The sequence below is a fragment of the Diuraphis noxia genome, unplaced genomic scaffold (genome assembly GCF_037042655.1).
Source record: "Diuraphis noxia isolate RWA-SAM2 unplaced genomic scaffold, SU_Dnox_SAM2 contig0001, whole genome shotgun sequence".
Classification (NCBI taxonomy): Eukaryota; Metazoa; Arthropoda; class Insecta; order Hemiptera; family Aphididae; genus Diuraphis; species Diuraphis noxia.
The window spans coordinates 83520093-83540743 of NW_028301711.1; the positions used below are offsets into that span (position 1 = coordinate 83520093).

At 34.2% G+C, this 20651-nt stretch overlaps 1 protein-coding gene and 1 pseudogene across 1 annotated transcript; one reads left to right on the forward strand and one right to left on the reverse strand.

Moving 5' to 3' along the window:
- The first annotated feature begins 14004 nt into the window (after positions 1 to 14004).
- LOC149062131 (uncharacterized) lies at positions 14005 to 14891 on the forward strand. The gene has a single exon (XM_089215227.1). The coding sequence runs from the start codon at positions 14055 to 14057 to the stop codon at positions 14889 to 14891; it is 837 nt and encodes a 278-aa protein (XP_089071353.1). The 5' UTR covers positions 14005 to 14054.
- A 683-nt stretch (positions 14892 to 15574) lies between these two features.
- LOC107167729 (solute carrier family 25 member 48-like) lies at positions 15575 to 19059 on the reverse strand (annotated as a pseudogene).
- Between the last annotated feature and the right edge of the window lie 1592 nt (positions 19060 to 20651).

Consider the following 20651-nt stretch of genomic DNA (forward strand, 5'->3'; position numbering starts at 1 on the left):
ACTAAATATCAACATTGCCGCTAACATATATATTATATTGCTTATTTATAGCGGCTTACATATATGTATTTTAATTTAAAATAATCTTAAAATTTATTCTGTATTCTGTAGATAATCACTGTAATTTGTTTAAAAATGTATAATTCACATAAATAAATATTAGTTATGCGTCTTAGAATTTTAGTACCTAATATTCATTATTTCATTAATATATATTTATATTAGTTCACTGCTATAATGATAATATTATATTGTCGGTACATTCCTATGTATTACATATCAATTTATCTAAAGCTTAATTAAATATACTGCATTTACATATAATATAGTTTAATTTTCCTCGTTAGTTATACATAACCTACAGTTAATATTTATCTACTTACATATTTACTACCTTCTTCTTCTTCTTCTTCTTCTTCTTCTTCCTCAGCTTGTCCTAAATGACTAACAAAGTAGGTACTAGTAGCAAGGTCTCTATTGCTACAATAACAACAATAATGTGAATCTGCCAATTTCACAAAAATAATGTTTATGCACCCAAATGTTTATAATTTCCCTGTGCATCTCTGGTTTGGTATGAAATTTGTTGTGTAATCCTTTTTTCATGAGATAATTGTGTTAAAGTATCAATATGTATCTAAATGATGACATGACAACACGTACCTAACTGCGTAAATTAAATCTGTAAGAATCTACTCGTCCAAATTGTAATACATTTTCAAGTGTGAATTAGAATAGGATTCTGATGAAATGTTTAAGCCTAGACGCTTAGATATCGATACTATACTAGATTGATAACTGATCTTATCGGTTATTGGAAGATTTGAAGCCGGAAGCTGCAACGGGCAGCTAAACGTTAATAACACAGAGTAGGTACAATTTCATAATATGATATATTAATAATATTTATTGATATATTTTAGGTAATTATTCTTAAATATTTATTACAACATATGAACTATATATATTCGATCAGATAAGTAGGTAGGAAAAAATTGCACCTTGTCTCGCCTACCTCAAGGAGAACAACCAAAAGCACAACATGAAACTGGCATTTTATTTATATTTTATAGTATAATATAACATTGTTGGTGCCCTTTCTAAAGATGGTGGTCTAATAAATTGTTGACCTCAATTTATATCTCAGTTAGCAATCTAGTTCATTATCTATATCTGTGCTTAGACGGACCATGATAATATAATAAACTAAGCATGATGTCAAGAGTTGTATATCAGTCTTTTGTTGCGCAAATATGGCGCTGATCTTTCACCACTTCTCATTGGTTCACATATTATCGTGACTTTAAACTCTTTTGGCGGTAATCGATTATCTCGTTTTTATCAAAATTTTTTTTAACAATTTGAACATTTTCTACGTTTTACAATATGAATTATGAAATAATTCAACACTTTTTAGTTCACGATCGACAATAACACCATTGATATAATAAATTAAAATGTACTAATCACATTAATATATGTATACAACCAATGAAAAACGGCGAAAGTCCAGCACATTATTGTAGTGTTATAGTGAATGGTGTTGGAAAAGGAGTGTATGCGTATCATAAAATGTGCATTATACCTAGTTTATTATATCATGAGACAGACGAGATTTTGCAGTGAAGTCATTTGAAAAATTAAAAATACTTTAGCATACATTTTTATAACTATATTAATATAATAATAAAAAAAAATTGTTGTTCAAGTCAATTAATAAATAAATTTCCCTTAAACATTGAATTACAAAGTTTTTTTATGTATCTATTTTTTTTTTTTTACAAGAAATTTACAATCTATACATTTAATAACAATAATTATATGTGAGATGAAAATAATAAAAACATATGAGGTTGAGTGAATTAGGCGTTACCCATTAGTAGCACTTAGCTTGGAAGTTACGTTATTATAGGATTAAGTTAAATGATCTCTACACCAACTTCTTTTAAATATCCGACGGGGATTTCCAGGAAGTGATGGGATATGTAATCCCTTCATTAGACGATTTTCATGGTTTTCTAATTTAATATAATAACGTTTATAAAAGCAGCAGCTTCTTCTTCTACTGTTTATACATTTACAGTACGTTTCATGAAACTAGCGACACCGCAATGGCACTCACAGTGGCGAAATTTCGGTATTCCGCGGCTACTCAAACTTGCACACAATACGCGGCATCGTCCATCGCCGTCATCCTCGCTTTCGCAGCTGTCTTCCGGGTCAGTTGTCAAAACTATTGGTTCTTAAATCTGGTCCCTAAATCTTTCTTTAATGAAATCTTCATCTAGAAAACGTTCGCTATGATCAACATAACGTTTCCAATTGCTTACAGCAACGGATTTTATGGCAATATTTGCCAAGTTTTCAACATCTGTGATTTTAAAACTGTTGTTTTTATTTACGATTTCACCTTTAACTTAAGCCCATATTAACTGTATCGGGTTGTATTGACAACGATATGGGGGTAGCCATATGACTTCATGTCCCATTTACAAAGTAATTTTATCAAATTCATATCTTTTGTCTTTCGGTTTTAAAAGTTTTACCCGTTCTCGCATATCACTGAGTGTTTCAAATGAAGTGAATTCCACACCATTTTCTGTAAGACACTTTTGAAAAGTAGCTTTACTGCCATTTTATTTAGGACAATTTTAAACGAGAATGGTAATTGGCAGTTGTCTATTACAATGACACAAGGTCCTTCCAAGTTTTGCATCATTTCAATGAACCATTTTTTTAAAACTGTTGAGTTCATTTGAGTATGACAATCAATATTTGCCCTTGATTTACATAGGAATATTAATTTTGCTTATTTTACAAACCCAAATGCACTCAACCCAGCATGGCAAATTATAATTCTACTGCCCTTGCTAGTTGGTACTTTTAATCCTTCTGTATTCTCCAAATTTTGCCAAATTGTTCCACATGAATGATTTTGAATTATCCAAGTTTCGTCTAGATATACGACCAGATGAATATTATTATTTTTCGTGCATTTTCTTTAAAAACTTGGTATGCAAGGCAACTATATCGTTTCGTTCCGTAAGAAAACGACACCCGTCGTAAAATTTCCTGTACTTGAAATGTAAGGATTTTAGAATGCGCCACATGGAAATCCTAGATCCTTAATAATTGTTCACTTTTTGTTGATACGCAGTTAAAACTTTTCGTGATCTGTGTGGGAAACTGACCTTTATCATAAAATTCGTATACTGTTCTTCGAACAATATCTGCGTCAGAATTATAAATATCAGTTGCATATTTCATTCGTTTGTATGATTTTGGAGGAGATGTAAATTACATGGCCTCTTCAGAAGTTATCCGTTGCACTATATCGACACTAACACCACATGCTTTTGCAATCATTTCCTAACTTTTCGAAAAAATTAAGCTACAACGGGATTATTTTTATCATTTGCTAATTTTTTTTTAAATAAGGCATATATTAAAAATAGTGTTTTTTAGTCTGAGTATGTACGTTAGATCAAATTGACATTTTGTTCAAAATTTTTTTCGCGCTTTTTCTCGGACACGTATAGGTATGCAATGCAACCACAGACACAATAAAAACTCATTGATAAGTCGTAGAGTTATAAATTTGTCAATAAAAACAATCGTTTAGATAACTCGAACGAAGAAAACATATCAACAAAATAATGTGGTTGTTATGTTATCAAAAGTAATACCCCGAGTAGCAGTGACGTCGAACTCAGAATTTTTTTGTGAAGCGATAGATTCGTGAAATCTAATATTTTTTACCCATCCACCCGAACTTTTCAGCCATCTAATTCTAATATGATATAAAAATACACTTTACACACAATTTTTTGTTTTAATATTATTTTATATGAGTTTCTACATGATTACACATGGGTTATAAAATTATTATTATCATAAGATATTATAATTGCAAGACTATTGTCTATTTATTTAAATCTAATTAGCTCTATTATTTATTTTATGTTTATCACATAAAATATACTTGTTTAGTTATGCATATAATACAATGAGTTATTAATATATACATAATTAATTATACAATTAAGTAAGCAGCTTATCAAGAAATGAACTATTGGAAGCTAAGTATTTAATCACACATTCTGTGTCAATTTGTATATCTAATTCATATGTCATTATCATAAGTGCTTCCAATCAATCTTTTGACATAGTGCTTCTTAAACGGGTTTTCACTAATTTTAATTTTGAAAACGTTCGTTCAGGGGAAGAACTAGATACTGGTAGGGTAACAGCAATACTCAGTGTACATGATTAGAAATATATGTTTTAATCCTGATAAATGACAAACTTTAAAAATTGTATTAATAGTTTCATTATTATTTTTTTTTACTATTTTGAACTGATCTATCTTATTGTATTGAAATCATCACCACCATCATCGCTATAATAAGAATCTAAGAAATAATTTTTTATTCAATGGAAAAGAAGTATTAGTCAAAGATCTAAAGGATACTCATGGAAAAGACAAAAAAAGCTCTACAAGTCATTCTTTGCTGCATATAACTGATGCTCATATACACACCGGACCATTCCAAAATATGTCATGCAAACTGGCAATGCAGTTATTTAGTCATATGGTACCTAGCCACTGCTATGAAGACTTGCATTATGACTCAACAACTACAATCTAGAACAGCTTCTCAAACTGTTGAAATGATTAAACAGTTTAATAATTTACTGGATTTTCATAATTCACTTTATAATTCAAATCCTTTTAAATGTGCTTTATCTAATAAAAATCTAGGTCAACTTGAATTTTTACTTGAAGCTGAGAGTTGTTAACGGTTGTTTTGTTGTAAGTACAATAATATAACTAAGTTGGTACCTATGAAATAAGGACTCGTTGAAATATTTTTAAGTACCTACCTATTGACTGAAATGACTTTTAAAGGTGATATTAATATTATTTTGATTTTATAAATTGTTTAATTTTATATTAACTGTTATATAATACATAAAAAGGTTTCTTAAAAAATAAAGAATCGTTCATTTTTCTCACATTTATATAAAACATAAGTTTTTTTTTTCATTTCCAATTGCCCCTGCAGTATATGGATGTAAAAATTATAATGGTTCTCATTTGCCCCAGCTCAAGTATTGATATTGGGGCAAATGTAAAAATGAATGATGATTAATTGGCAATGCAAAATAATAAATTTATGAGAACTGAAGAATAATTGCCTCAGTGTTTTATCATATCCAATGAATACAAACTAAAGTATTCATTTACATTTGCCTCAAAAATATCGGGGTAAATGTAAATGGATGGGGCAATTGTAAATCCGCTATATTTAATAAAATAATTGAAATTTTTTAAGTGTAGAAATCAAGTTATAGTCCTCTGATGTGCAACTCAATATTAACTCTAAAAGACCAAAAAAAAAAAATGTATCCTATAAGCCATAGGCCTTAAGGCCATGTACAAAACTTGTAAATTTAGTTTACAATCACCCCACTATATATTTAATTCTTTTATACAAGTAATGAGTTTTATTAAATTATTAAATTAATATTTATTTATAATGTCAAAAGTAATTGAATCCATGGAAGAACGATATGTTTTAGTGAACAATGGTTATATGTATTTATTTGATGCATTAAGTAGTGATGGGAAACGTCATTATTGGCGTTGCCGAAATAAAAATGAATGCAAAGCTCAGGTATACACAACAGTAGACGATATTGAAATAATAAAATCAATAAATGAAGATACTTATGATTCTGAAGCACCAAAAATCGAAGTAGCAGTTAACCCATAGGCTCTTAACCTTTTCTGGTCAATGGATCCCTTTAAAGTATAAAATATAATCACGGACCCCCCCCCCCCCCCAAAAAAAAAAAAAAAAAAAAAAACAAAATAAATATATAAATAAATAAATGAAATTTTTGTTTTAATTATTTTTTAATGATTAATCTAATACGTAATACTACTAATTACTAAAACTATAATAAACATTTTTAAAGTGACACTTGCTGTTGTCTTGATTGCAATATTGCTTTGAAATCTGGGACCGTATTGGACAGAGCAACGCGCATATCATCATTAATGTCCAATCGATTTCTTGCTTTATTTTTAATTATGACCATTGTGGAAAATCCAGACTCACAAAGATAGGTAGTAGCGAATGGAATCAAATATGTCATTGCCCTGGATACAGCTCTCGGATAAGCTTTCGTAAACGAACACCGCAGTCGTATTAGATTGGTTGGTAGAGTTTTTGATGTCAAAGCGTGCCGATGAAGAAACAATGAGTGATGATGATCACTTATTTTTCAAGTGGCCAAATGCGGGCAAGACATTATTATTGTTATTTTAAAAACGCTATCGAAACAAATTTATTTTTGGGTTATTTAAAAAAAATTCACAGCTACTCCGTGGGCCCCCGAGTTACCATCTATTGACCCCCGGTTAAGAACCTATGAGTTAACCGTATAAAACGATGTGCAGATGAAACCACGGAATCCACATCAAATGTCATAAATTAATGTCTGGCCGGATTATCAGAAGCAGCTAAAGTAGGTGTAATTCTAATATAGTACCTAATATATATAGGTATCTACTACTAATATATTTAATATAAATTTCAATATTGATATTGATAATATTATCGAATACGGTAGCTCAGGTTGAAATTTAAATTAAATTAAATAAGTCGTAATTATTATTAATATTATTTTTACTTTATTTTGCTTTATTTCGCCGGTCACCGAAAACCACTGATCGGACCTTTCTTATCTCACATAAAATTTTATGCACATAATCATTATATTTCCTAATTATATAGGTACAAACTATCTTACGTACGAAACAATTATCTAGTAAAATATTTTACAATTCGCTATTTAAGATAATATGATACATTCTATAAGGAAATTAATTGTGATAGTTCGAGATTTATTGAATATTTATTAGTACTATTTATAATTAACATAATAATATTATTATAGATTAAATTATTATCCCTATTAATTATATACAAACCGTACTTGAAGCACCGAAGGATCTTATAACTTTAGAAATACCTGAAGTGTATAAAATGTATTCACCTTCTGAAGGGCATGAAGAACAATTTTTATTAGCTGATAGTGGACCTGGGGCAGAAAGAATTTTAATCTTTGAAAGACGTTGATATTTGGATACTCTACGAAACTCTAAGACATGGTTAGGAGATGGGACTTTTAAAATTTCACCCCCACTTTTTACTCAAGTGTATGTCATACTCACCGAATATTTAAATGGTGTACACCCTATTATATATGCATTACTGATAAATATACAAAAACGTATGAAAAACTTTTTCAAATGTTAATAAATCTATGTCCAGGGTTAAATCCTACATCAATTTCATTAGACTTTGAATTAGCTGTTATAAATGTTATACTTATAATTATAAAATAAATTATAAATAAAAAACATTTCCCAAATATTATTATTTATTTATTTTTTTATTGAATAAATAATAAATTATTTTATTTTATACTATAAAATATAACCTGAGACATTTACGCCAAAACGGCTTCACGCCAAAATGGCTTCATGCAAAAACGGCTACGGCAAAACGGCCACGCCAAAATGAGCATGGACTAGTTGCGCCTAAAACAATATTTGTATTTTAGGTCAGTATACCAATTGCCACGCTTAAATTTTAGGTCAGTACACCAATTGTACCGCTTAAATTTTAGGTCAGTACACCAATTGCGCCGCTTAAATTTTAGGTCAGTACACAAATTGCGCTACTTATATTTGAGGTTCCTTATTTTTACACGGACATAATATGTAAGTTACTACATGGCGGAAAAAGTTACATATGTATATACACAATTAAATATAACTAACTAATATACATTCAAATATACTTAATTCAAAACAAAATGTATACGACATTACGGGAAAATACGACAAGCTACAAGCTGAGGTTAGGTAACCTACCTATAACGTTATCAGTATTATAGTAGTTTAGTATAGTGAGTGAGTGTCGGTGAATGAATGAATCTGCGGTATACCGTATACACCATAAACTAATAACACAATACTAGTACTAATGTCTGTCTGTCTGCCCATTGGCGTGCTCGCGATAGAAGGCGGGTAGGAAGCGGCCTCTGGCTTTTCTGATAAATGCACAGATATCTATACTATACTAGATTATTTTAATATTTGCGTATCGAATTAAATAAATAGGTGGGTTAGGTAGGTTTATACAATTTACAATATAATATTTAACTAATATGTTAGTAGTCATTAGTACGAGAAGTCGAGAATCTTGGGTAATTGGTTCATACCTTTTTAATGTGCTCCCCTGTGGACAATGCTTGCGCATGCATTACGCCTATATGTATGTGCCTCATTCCAGTGGCGGTTTTGATAAAACATTAAGGTTGAAGCCGGTGGAGGTGCTATTTGAAAAAACATGTGACGTTCGCGTATCATTCACTAACTATGAACGTGAACGTGTGAATGTGCTTTCATGAATAACGTTATTCTTTCCAAACACTAGATAATTCTATTGTAATGCTCCTAATTTTCCAATCTTTTGGAGTGTACGTACATCAACAATAAGTTATTACTTGTTTTGTTATCACTTGAATATTTAATCTGTTTTAAAGTTGTATTGAATGAAACATAAGGCGGATGATATAATGAATATCAAGTGCTGGCGTATAATAAATCTATGGTTCATGACTTGAGGGTAAGTTATGTTTTTCACAATTATTGTGATTATAATTTAGTTTATATTAGGCATGTTTATTTTTGATACGCATGAATAACTTTTAGTCAAGACTCATGTTAATAACATGTAATAAAAGTATTATTGCAGTGGAAGATGCACATAGCTGACTAAAAAAATGTATTATTTGTAAAAATCACTAATATTAACTAACAGCACAATAGTGACTGTGCTTGTCAAATTTCTACATTTACTAAGGGCTGGTTCTACCATCTATAGATAAAATATGAGTTAACTATCTATTAGCATTGATTAAATATATTATATATATTATATCATACAATATATTTAATCAATGCTATTAGATACCGTTATCCAAGACATTTATCTTATTGATAATCAAAGTTTGTTCTACCACAGAATAACCAGAAGAGACACTTTTTCAGTTTAACATAGGTTCTTATGGGGTACAGATTTGCAATACCTGATGGAATTTCAGTGCTGCCGGTAGAAAGATAATTCTCATTATTCTTTGTTTCTAGCGTGACTGTTATTCCCCGAACAGAGGCAACCTAACCTAACCTTTAGTCTAATAAGTAATAAAGTCGTAAATTGCAATATACATGGATAGGTACACTGATATTATTGAAGTTTTATTTTTTTCTCTATAGCTACTTCAAGGAAAACTAATAAAAAACTTAGTGTTGTATTTTTAATCTTTAGTTTTAAACGCAAAAAATTTTATGATTTTTCAACTTCAAACTTACTTACAAATTTTCGCGTTTTCGACAGATTTCGTAAAATTTTGAACTATAAACGCTTATTAAAAAAAAATGTTAATTACGATTTTTAATTTTTTTTAGCTACAATAAGAACAACTCATAAGGAACCTTGTATTAAATTTTCAAGTTTTGGTCATTCAACATTTTTTTACCGGCACTTTAAAAAAAAATTCTCAAAAAATCGAAAATTTCAGTGGTCTATAAATAACTCAAAAAAAGTCAAAAATGTTTGAAAATTAAACTGTATATATAGAAATCACTAACATAAACATTTGGTGAAAATTTCAAGTATTTACAGTGATAAGTTTTTGAATTACAACCATATAAAAAAATTGATTTGGTCGAAAACTGGTTTTGCGTAAAAATTCCCGTTTTTCTAAAATTTTTTTTTTGTATTTCTCGATTTTTTTGAAAACTATTGGAAAATGTTAACTTTTGACCTCTATAATGCATCAAGGATATTCACTTTTACATCAGAAGCCACCCCCAAAATTGGAAATTTAAGCATTATTTCGACTAGTTATGCTGTACACAGACACAAAAACAAAAAAAACACACATCATTGTAAAATCAATACATTCATCACTCCGTTCAGAATCTAAAATGTTCAATCGAGCTAATTTAGAATTAATTGTATCTATAGTTTCGCCTTTTTCATTCATTGAGCATCCAGCATTTATCAAGTACTGCAAAGATGTTGTTAACATGACTCCAGTTTCACGCAGAACACTTATGTGAGATGTTGACACATGCTTTATTAATATGAAGGAAGTAATTATTGAAACGTTAAATTGTGTAGAATATGTATGTGTTACTGCTGATTGTTGGACGTCTTTCAAAAGGTTGGATATATAAGCTTAAAAATAGGTTTTTGTATAACTATATATTATAAAATAACTATGCATGTATGCACTAACCAATGTCTGATTCTCTGTATCTGCCACCTGGTATTAGAAGAATTATTTTTTAACATACAATACCTATATATTTTTAGAGCATTTATAGGATTCACAGTACATTGGATACATCTACAAACTATGCAGCGGAAATCAAATGCACTAGCATGTAGAAGAATCATGGGAAGTCATTCATATGATAAGCTGGCCGAAGTAATAGAGCAAGTTCTAGTTGAATTTAATATTCAATCAAAAATAACCCGTCTTGTATCTGATAATGCTTCTAATTTTGCTAAAGCTTTTAGTTATTTTTTTTAGCTGTAGAAATATGCTTTGAGTTGGTAATTATTTTAAATAAACTTTATTTTAGGATATTTGGTGTTTCTGAACTTGATAATGATTCTGAAAATAGAGAAAACATTAATGATAATGAAAATCAAGTTGCAATAGAAATGTTAGAATCAGAGTATACTGATGATATTTTTGACACTTAACTGATGGTGAACTATTCAATGGAGTGCAAGCAATAATAAAACAATCTTATCCATTAGCTTTATATATACACTGCTGTAGTCATTCATTAAACTTAGCTATATCTGATGCATGTGATGTAAAATCAATTCGTAATGCTGTTGGAATTATTCAGAAAGTTTGTAGTTATTTTAATACGCCTAAAAGACAGGCTGTTTTGCAAAATTCTGTGGAAAAAATTGCTCCGGATTCAAAAAAAACTAAATTAAAAATGTTATGCCCAACAAGATGGGTCGAACGACATGAAGCGATAATAGTATTTTTAGAACTTTTTGATTCAATAATTGACTCTTTAGAAACGATTTCAACATAGATTGATAGAGAAACATCTTCAAAAGCAAGCAGAATACTTTTTTCTCTAAAACAAGGAGAACCTCTACTTTCCATACACATTCTTGCGAAAGTGTTTTCATTAAGTATGCCTTTAACTCGTCAACTTCAAAAAGAAGATATAGATTTGTCCATATCAATGGAACTTGCAGATAATGTTATGAGTGCAGTATGTTAGTTGTGTACTAATGCTGCAGAAGAATTTAAAATAATATATGGTGATGTTGAAAAAAAACAGGGACTTGTGGAGCAAAGCACATCACCATGGGCCGCACCCGTCGTCTTAGCAAAAAAGAAAGACGGATCGCCCCGACTGTGCATCGACTACAGACGACTCAATGACGTCACTGAGTCCGACGCTTACCCAATGCCGGACCTCAATACGTTGATACGTCAAATGCGAGGCGCAAAAATATTTAGCATTTTGGACCTTAAGTCGGGATACTGGCAAGTACCACTTAACCAAAACGCTCGAAAATACACGGCATTCCGGACGCGTCGGGGTCTGTATCAATTCCGAGTCCTTCCCTTTGGCCTTAAGAACAGCCCCATGACCTTTGTACGTTTAATGAACGAAGTACTGAGAGGGTACTTGGATGAGTTCGTCCGCGTATATCTTGATGATATAGTGGTGTTTTCAAACACTACGGACGAACACCAGTGCCACTTGGACAAAGTTCTGGAGCGTCTACACATGCAACACCGAAAAATGCAGTTTCGGATCTACCGAAATATCATTTCTCGGACACCTAGTCACCTCCGACGGCATAGACAAACAACCGGAGAAACTAGAAGGCATCATGCGGTTCCCAACACCAACCAAAGCTAGGGACCTACGGAAGTTCCTGGGTGTCTGCAACTGGTACAGCCAATTTGTCGACAACTACGCGGACACCGTAGCGCCACTAACAGACCGGCTCAAACAGGGTACCAAATGGTCATGGAGCGAGACCGAACAGGCGGCATTCGATACAATAAAACGCGCCTTGTGCGACTCGCCAAAACTGTCGACACCGGATTACGGAAAACCGTTCTGCCTACAAACGGATGCTAGCGAAATAGGAGCAGGTGCCGTCCTTTTCCAACGGGGTGACAGACCGGACGAAAGACGGATAATCGCCTACGCAAGCAGGAAGTTTAGTGACACACAGAAACGGTACGCCGCGGTTGAACGCGAGTGTCTCGCGATAATTTGGGCAATCGACAAATTCAGACCATATTTGGAAGCTCGCCGTTTTGATCTTTACACGGACAACGCAGCACTAACGTGGCTCCACCGAGCAAAGAACACAAACTCCAAGTTAACCAGGTGGGCACTACAACTGGCTAACCTGGACTACCACACCACGCATGTACCCGGCGTACAGAACGAGGCGCCGGATATGCTATCACGGAACCCGGCACCCGGGCCACCGGTAGACGAGGAACACCTCGAGGAGCGACTAGTAGGGGTACCCACACCACCACACAACACCACTACTAGCGCACCGGCCGACAATCTGTTCGCCACTACGGACCCGGACAAACCAAACAACGACCACACCATCACACACACTATGCTCGCAACTTGGCAGGCCAACGACCACAAAACACGAGACATAGTGGACAACGGGACACCGGACGAGCCGGCGCACAGCACCAGAAACGCCACGAGAAAGAATAGCCAATACATTTTTACCGACGGCCTTCTGCGGAAAAAGCTGGGCGAACACACACCCGTAGTCGTACCAAACGACAAAGCACAAAAGGTGATTTGGATATACCACAACCACGTCCTCGCAAACCACCCAGGTTGGAAAGAAACATACAGGGCGGTAAGACAGCGTTTTTTTTGGAACGGCCAGAAAAACGACGTCCGACTGTATGTCAAGTCGTGCCACATTTGCGCGTGTACAAAACCACTGAACGCGCGCGCAGATGACCCGATCGCCGCCAGAACACCGCGACACCACTGGGAGGTAATCAGCATAGATCTCATGGGCCCCTACCCGCGTACGAGTAGGGGAAAACAATATTTACTGGTTGCCACGGATTTGTTTAGTAGATGGACCGAAGCATACCCGCTCGGGACAGCCACTACGAAGACAATAACCGAAACGCTTGAAAGAGAATTCTTTTCACGTTTCGGATATCCCCGTGTGTGTTTAAGCGACAACGGCCCACAGTTCGTATCGAATGACATGTGCAAAGCAATCGAACGATGGGGGGCCGAGGGCTGGACAACTCCGGTATATCATCCGAGGGCCAACCCAGTCGAGCGCCGCAACCAGGAAATAAAAAAAGGTCTACGCGCGCTACTCATCGACGGGAACCACAACACCTGGGACACCAAGTTAGCCCCCATACTGTTCTCTATCAGGAATAGACGCAACGACCAGACAGGATACCCACCGTCGGTACTTGTCCTCGGCAGAGAGGGCAAGCGACCCGGGGACTGGGCACTGACTCGGACAGCGGACAACCAGATAGAGCACACAGATAGGAACAGAGCGAAACGGGAAAGTGCCGTACTGGACGTACCACCTGTAACAGGGGGCCAGACGGACACAAAATACCGAATCGGTGACATGGTGTACTACAAAGCACACCACCTGTCGAGCGCGCACAAAAAATTTCACGCCGGCTTCGCACCGAAATGGTGGGGACCGGTGAAGTTACACAGACGCGTGGGCAAAGGCGTGTTCCTCACGGACCAACAACCCGCACGCAAAATCCACGTGTCCTGTCTCAAACAGGCGACGATCACAGCATAACCCCACCCTACACCACCCCACCCACCAACAAACCCATAACTAAATCTAACAAATTTTAGTCGGAACAACAGCCCTACCATGGACCAACAACGGCCGACCACACCGCCAACCGCCATCCAACAAGCGGCCGAGTTGCTGGAACGTAGCCAGCAACTACTGAAGGCGGCCAGCATGGAGGAGGCGACCAACACCACCACGGCGGCACGGGTACGGCGGATGTCAACGGCGCAGCTGCAGCGGGATCCGGTGTTGTGGCCCGCATACACACGGTGGTGGGAGGACCGCACCGAGGTATTCAAGAGAGCAACAAGCGGCGCTCCCACAACCGTGCTACGGCCAAACAGGTCACGCAGCCCCCGACGGGCGGCAGTACCGGCAACGACGCGAACGACAACCACGTCACGACCGGCAACAACTTCACGACCAATCAGGCCGCTGCTGCAGCACCCGGTACCCGTACCACGGCTGTCCAAACAACCAACGGCCGACGTAGGCAGCCGTCTCGCGCCAACCACGCAGACGCCAACTGCCGTCACCTCCACGTCAACACCCGTACCAGCCTTCAACGCCCGTCAACGCCGGAACCAGCAGCGCCTGCGGGACCATCGGGCGAAAAAACAACAAGAGTCCCAGCAGTTCCGCCTGGAAAAACCGGCACCAATCACGGCCCCCCCAACCAACTACCCGGCCCGCACCGTGACCACGGTACCGGAGGTAGTGATACCTGCCGGAACAGCCGGGACCACGGAGCAACCGACCACCGCCTTCTCACAACCCGTTGATATGGAAATATCAGCGGAAGAGGAGGCGGAACTGTTGGACGGGCCGGACACGCACCTTGGTGACGAGGAAGACATGGAGACCGTGTTCGATAACACGTTCCATAGTCTCCCGGCGTCACCTCGGCGGCAGTAGACACGCCGGGGCCACGTGCGCTATCACCAGCCGGAAACACGTGCCGGAACCCCGGAAAAGTGCCCACAGCCGACATCGGCAATCACTCCCCAGACACCGCCGGGTCACGTCCGCTGTAATCAGCCGGAAAACGTGCCCGCGGACAAGGTGTCCACCACAACCACACTCCAACACCCACACCACCGCACCACCGATACTGGCTGGCACACCGCCGTCGTTGGCGGTTTGGGGGGGGGGAGTATGACGCGGTCCCGCGTAATAGCCGTTTGAATTCAAACGGCCTGTGCGCGGAAATCCGCGCCGTCTATTCTCTCTGTCAACCGCCAATCGACGGCGGTCGACACCGACACGCGATAAGCGCGCCTGGAGATGTCGACCGCCGGTACCGCGAACCGGCTTGTAGCAAGTCAGTTTTACGACCGCGTTTTGAGTGACAACTACCCACCGCACCATCACCGTCCTCGCGCGTATCGTCTCTCATACTATTATATCTGTGATTTGTTCTTTTTTTTTTTTTCTACCGACAATATCCAAAATAAAATATACACCACCGCACTTCTGCGACTTAAACAAAAAGTGTTTTTTTTCTTTTCCTTCGGTGTAAAACCGATCCATCGCATACGTATTTGTGGTATCCGTCCAGGACCGCCACAATTGATGGGTGTTGTTTTTTATTCATAAAATCACATCCACTTAGATTCAACCGTATTTTTCTCGAGTTGGTCAATTCTATTCCTCTTTCACTACAACTGCTTTTAATCGTTTCGTATGTGGCAAACGCTATCTCATTAACTGGAAAAGCCCGTATACAGAGTAATCAAAATCCTCGCCAAAAACTTATCGCGCCGCCATTATTGTACGTTTTCTTTGCACAGTCCCACGCACCTTTATACAATGGCTGAATGATGCTGTCTGTGATGATTTTGGATTTTATCACGTCAAATGGCAGCACCATAACCCAACTTAGTACGCCTAAAATAAAATCATACAAAAATTGATTATAATAATATATTATTTTCATAGATGAAATTCAATACATTAAATATTTTTGTTAGTTACGTCCTTCTTAGTATAATTTATTCAAATTTTTATTTGTTTTACCTGCTACACCTCCAGATAAAATTTGCACATATTTTGGCATACACTCTATGTTAGTTTCAGAACATGATAGTTTTACTAACATACTACATAGATGTTCATAAGAGAGCATATAAATTCCCATACTAGGAACATCTCTAAAAAAATATGATACTATTAAAAAAATATTTTCTTTTGAATTTTACTCTCATAATTTAATATAGTAAACCTAATAAACAATAATGTTCCTCCTCGATATAGTGAACGTATACTATTGACCTTATAAAGTTCGATCATTAATTTAAATGCACGGGTCGTTTTTAATGGATAAGCTTTTTTTGAATTTTCCACATTTTCTTGCTTCAAAGTTACATCTAAAACCTTGTTATTTATGGGCATTGTGGAAGCGAATAGTATTAGAATGTTTACTTCTTGTTTGTAACAATGTTTTTATAACTTCTATTGGTGTGTTTATCAATGCAAAAGAAAGACCGGCAATACAACCCGATAAAAATACATCCAAATGCCAATACTTATGTAAATGTTCAGCATCATTGCAAAACCTGACATAAATATTCTTACTTGTTTGATTGTCACGTTGTATTTGGATTAATTTCAGCGTGTTACCATAAGTTCCAAAAAATACCGAATTCTCAATACCCACGCTTAAGATCGGAAACATCATTCCTCTAAAATATCCTTTGAACTATTTAATATAGAAGATTTATTATCAGTAATTAAGGAATATTTGTTGTATATTTTATAAGTACTTATTGCATTTTATAAAAATTAAATTTTGTTTAGTTCTACTATTAATATTCTATTTAATATTTTTTTTCACTCACTTTATCTTGAATGTAAATATCTAACGGTTTTTTTTTATAGTACTATTATTCACTAATTGTTGTACGATCTTTACTGTATCTATTGGATATCCAATTAATGTAGAAATAATATCTAAGAATAATAATGTATAATATATAAAATGCAATCGTAGTATCTACAAATGATAATAAATAATAAATACAAGTATTTAAACTACAATTTAACAAACCAGCTGTCCATCCAGATACAAAATCACAAATGGAAAAAAGCCTTTTATAGGAAACTGATGGAAGACTTGGATTTTCCGTTAAATATTTTCGATAAAATGATTTGTACAACTCTACAGTGAGTAGCAAAACTCCTCTGACCGGTACAGTTTTCATCATTGTTGTTAATAGACCAGAGTACAATACTTGTGAACCATTACTTAGAATTACATTTTGAATCATCTGGAATTTACTCTTTTTACTGTCATCTGCATACAGGTTTTTATGACATCGATTGAGTACATGGCTAATAATGAGCATATCCCGGCTAAAGATCCCGCCACTATTGCAGTTACAGCATCATAGTATTCTTTTTGTTTACCGAATGGTATTAGTATAAAACGATATAGACCTTTAAACCCTTTAGATTTGCAGATGTTTTTAAAAACTTGATCTGCTGATTGACCTTGAAAATGTGTGTCATCGCTTGTTTCTTGCATACGTATTTTTACCAATTCGGTCGGATAAAGTATTGAAGACAAAAAAAACTGAAAAATTATATATATAATAATGTTTCTGTAAATATCAATTGAAAAATTACAACATGCTATTATTGTACTAATTTTAGTTATAGGTTTATTTTTCCATAATGCATATGTTTGTCATTTAACGATACACTCTTCTACATACACTAATACTTGCTTGATATTATTATTATAATGAATTTATAGTCATATTGTTTGAGCGACTCCTCTAAATATCCACATTTAAATAACATTATACTTACTGATGTAAAATTTCCTCAAAATTTCCCCAACAGTCCTTTAATAACCATATTATATCTATAACCAACTGGGTCTATTTTCTCTACAGGAAACTAAATATTAAAATTAGGCCCCACTTACTATTTATTAATGAAAATAAGACTCATTTATAACATGCATACCTATAATATCAATTATTTACCAAGTTATCTACTTAATTCATACACCAAGACAAAACTATACTGCAAGTCACAAACACTGTTTAGCTGTAAAATAAGTTAACTGTTATTGAATTTCTGTTCAGATAAATAATAATCTTGATTTTGATCTATTATATTATGTATTACAATAATAATAATAATAATAATAATAATAATAATAACAATAATAGAATATAGTCTAATATATTTGAAAAAAAATTTCTGACCAGTTGGTAAGTGTGTAATCACTAACCCCTACAATAGCTAATAATCATAGTAGCCAGGCTTAAAATCAATAAAAAAAAAAAAATATTAATACAGCGGCATCACAAACGCCAAATATTAAGCGTAATATCTAACCGATGACGAGCGTCTTAAATTCTTTATGACCAATGCCATAAATAAATAGATAGCATACTATTAATAATAGTTTTTCATAATTTATTATTCATTATACATGAAATGGGTATACATGCAATAGGTTACTTCTTACGTAAAATATAATTTTAAAAAAATATCATGAAATGTCAATTAATAACAGATGAAAAAAAAATGTTCTATTTTTAGTTCTAATTCTTTAATATTATAATTATTAAAATAAATAATTGGAATGACACCTATGTTTAGTTATGGTATAGAAAATTAATAGATGTTTGTGAAAATTCTTACTACAAGGTAAATAAAATACTCAATTATTTGTTTATTTCTGATAGTTTTTACTGTTGGATTTTGAAACATTTTATGAAGGCATTATATAAAAAGCTATGCTGAATATTTACATTGGATATTTGGAATGATTTAATTAAATTTTAAAGAAGTTCACAATTTGATACCATAGGCCAAGTGGTTTTATAGAACCTGTGTTATTATTGTGCACACGATTAGAAAGCATCAGGGTGAAAGGATTTACGCCTGCCAACACTGTAACATTGGTTTTGGGTGTTGAAGTAACTACGTGCCATAAGCGCATTTCCATCAACTGCAGGCTGTTGAGTTTTAATGGTCTTTGTAAAAAACTTATATCCTTAATTGTAGCCGTGCTTACATCTTCATCATTCGTATTTGACTGCAAACCATTAGAATTGGCGAGGTCCATTACCGCACTATATCTGCCATCTCCATCACTCGTTTGAAGGTCATGTCGTCGACTAATTTCAAGTAAACAAAAAATTCAATGTTATTTTTTAAATAATTACCACCCACCTTTTATAAGTATAGTTTATTATCCAATAACGAAATCTGTAATTTGTACTACCATTATTATTTAATAAATGCTTTTTAGTACCTATACATATTATTTCCTATTGGCTAATTCTTTAAATTTCCGCCCGTTGTATTGAAATGTTATTAAAAATATATAGGTACATAACTAATAATTTGGGTAACACCATTAATTGTGATAGGTTTTTGATTTTTCTTCCATTAGATAGACAATTCAAAAATCTATAGTGCGTTATATAATTTATTCTTTTATGATGTTTCAAATAATTTTAATTGATAAAAACGTGTATACACGTCCACAGCACACGCAGTTCCGTATTTCCCAGTAAACACTATAAGCAAATAATTTTTAATATTACATTTTAGATTCTGAGCGGAGCGATGAATATATTGATTTTACCATGATGTGTGTTTTTATTTTTTATTTATTTTTTTTTGTGTCTGTCATCACGTTTTGGGACAGTAAAAATGCTTCGATTTTTGACTTCAGTACCTCGTTCGATCAGAAAGTGAATCTAGTTGATACTTAGGGAGGGGGGGGGGTGAAAAGTAAAAAAAATCTTAATACTTTTCTAAATAATCGAGAAAAACAAATTTTACGCACACTCATTTTTCGACAAAATCGATTTTGGTTTTTGATGTGCCTTTAAAACGAATGACCATAGATACATGTAATTTTCACCGAATGTTTATATAAGTACATTCTATCCACCATGCAATTTTCAAAAAATTCGACTTAATTTAAACTATTCATAGGCATTTGAAATTTTCGATCATTATTAGTTTTTTTTAAATTAATATCGATAAAAATTTATTTGTTTGGCAGAAAAGCTTGAGAATTTAATACAAGGCTCTTAGCATATTGTTACAATAGCAGTTGAAAAATAAAAGAAATTCATAGTCACCATTTTTTTTTATAAGCATTCAAAGTTTGAATTTTGACAAAATACGTAAAAATCACGAAAATTCAAAAAATTTTCTTTTTAAATCAAAGATTTCAAAATTTAATACAATATTGCTTACAAGTTTTTCAATCTTTATCACAAATAAAAGGCCACCGGAAATTCAAATTAAATTTTTATGAGCATTTGAAATTTAAATTTTTACAATATTGGATTTTCACTTTTAGCGATTTCCTTATTTTGGTGTAACTCTAAAACAAACGACCGCAGATACTTGAAATTTTTACTGAATGTTTATACAGGCATTTTATATATTTGATAAAATTTTCAAAATATTTAGATTTGTTTTGAGCTGTTTACTGACATTTTTATTTTTAAACTTTTTTAGTTTTTTTTTCTATAAATATCGATAAAAATTTATCTATTCGGTAGAAAAGATTGAAAATTTAATACAAGGCTTCTAACACATTTTAACAATAGCAGTTGAAAAAATAGAATAAATTCATGGTCACAATTTTTTTTTACAAGCATTCAAAGTTTGAATTTTGACAATATATGTAAAAAT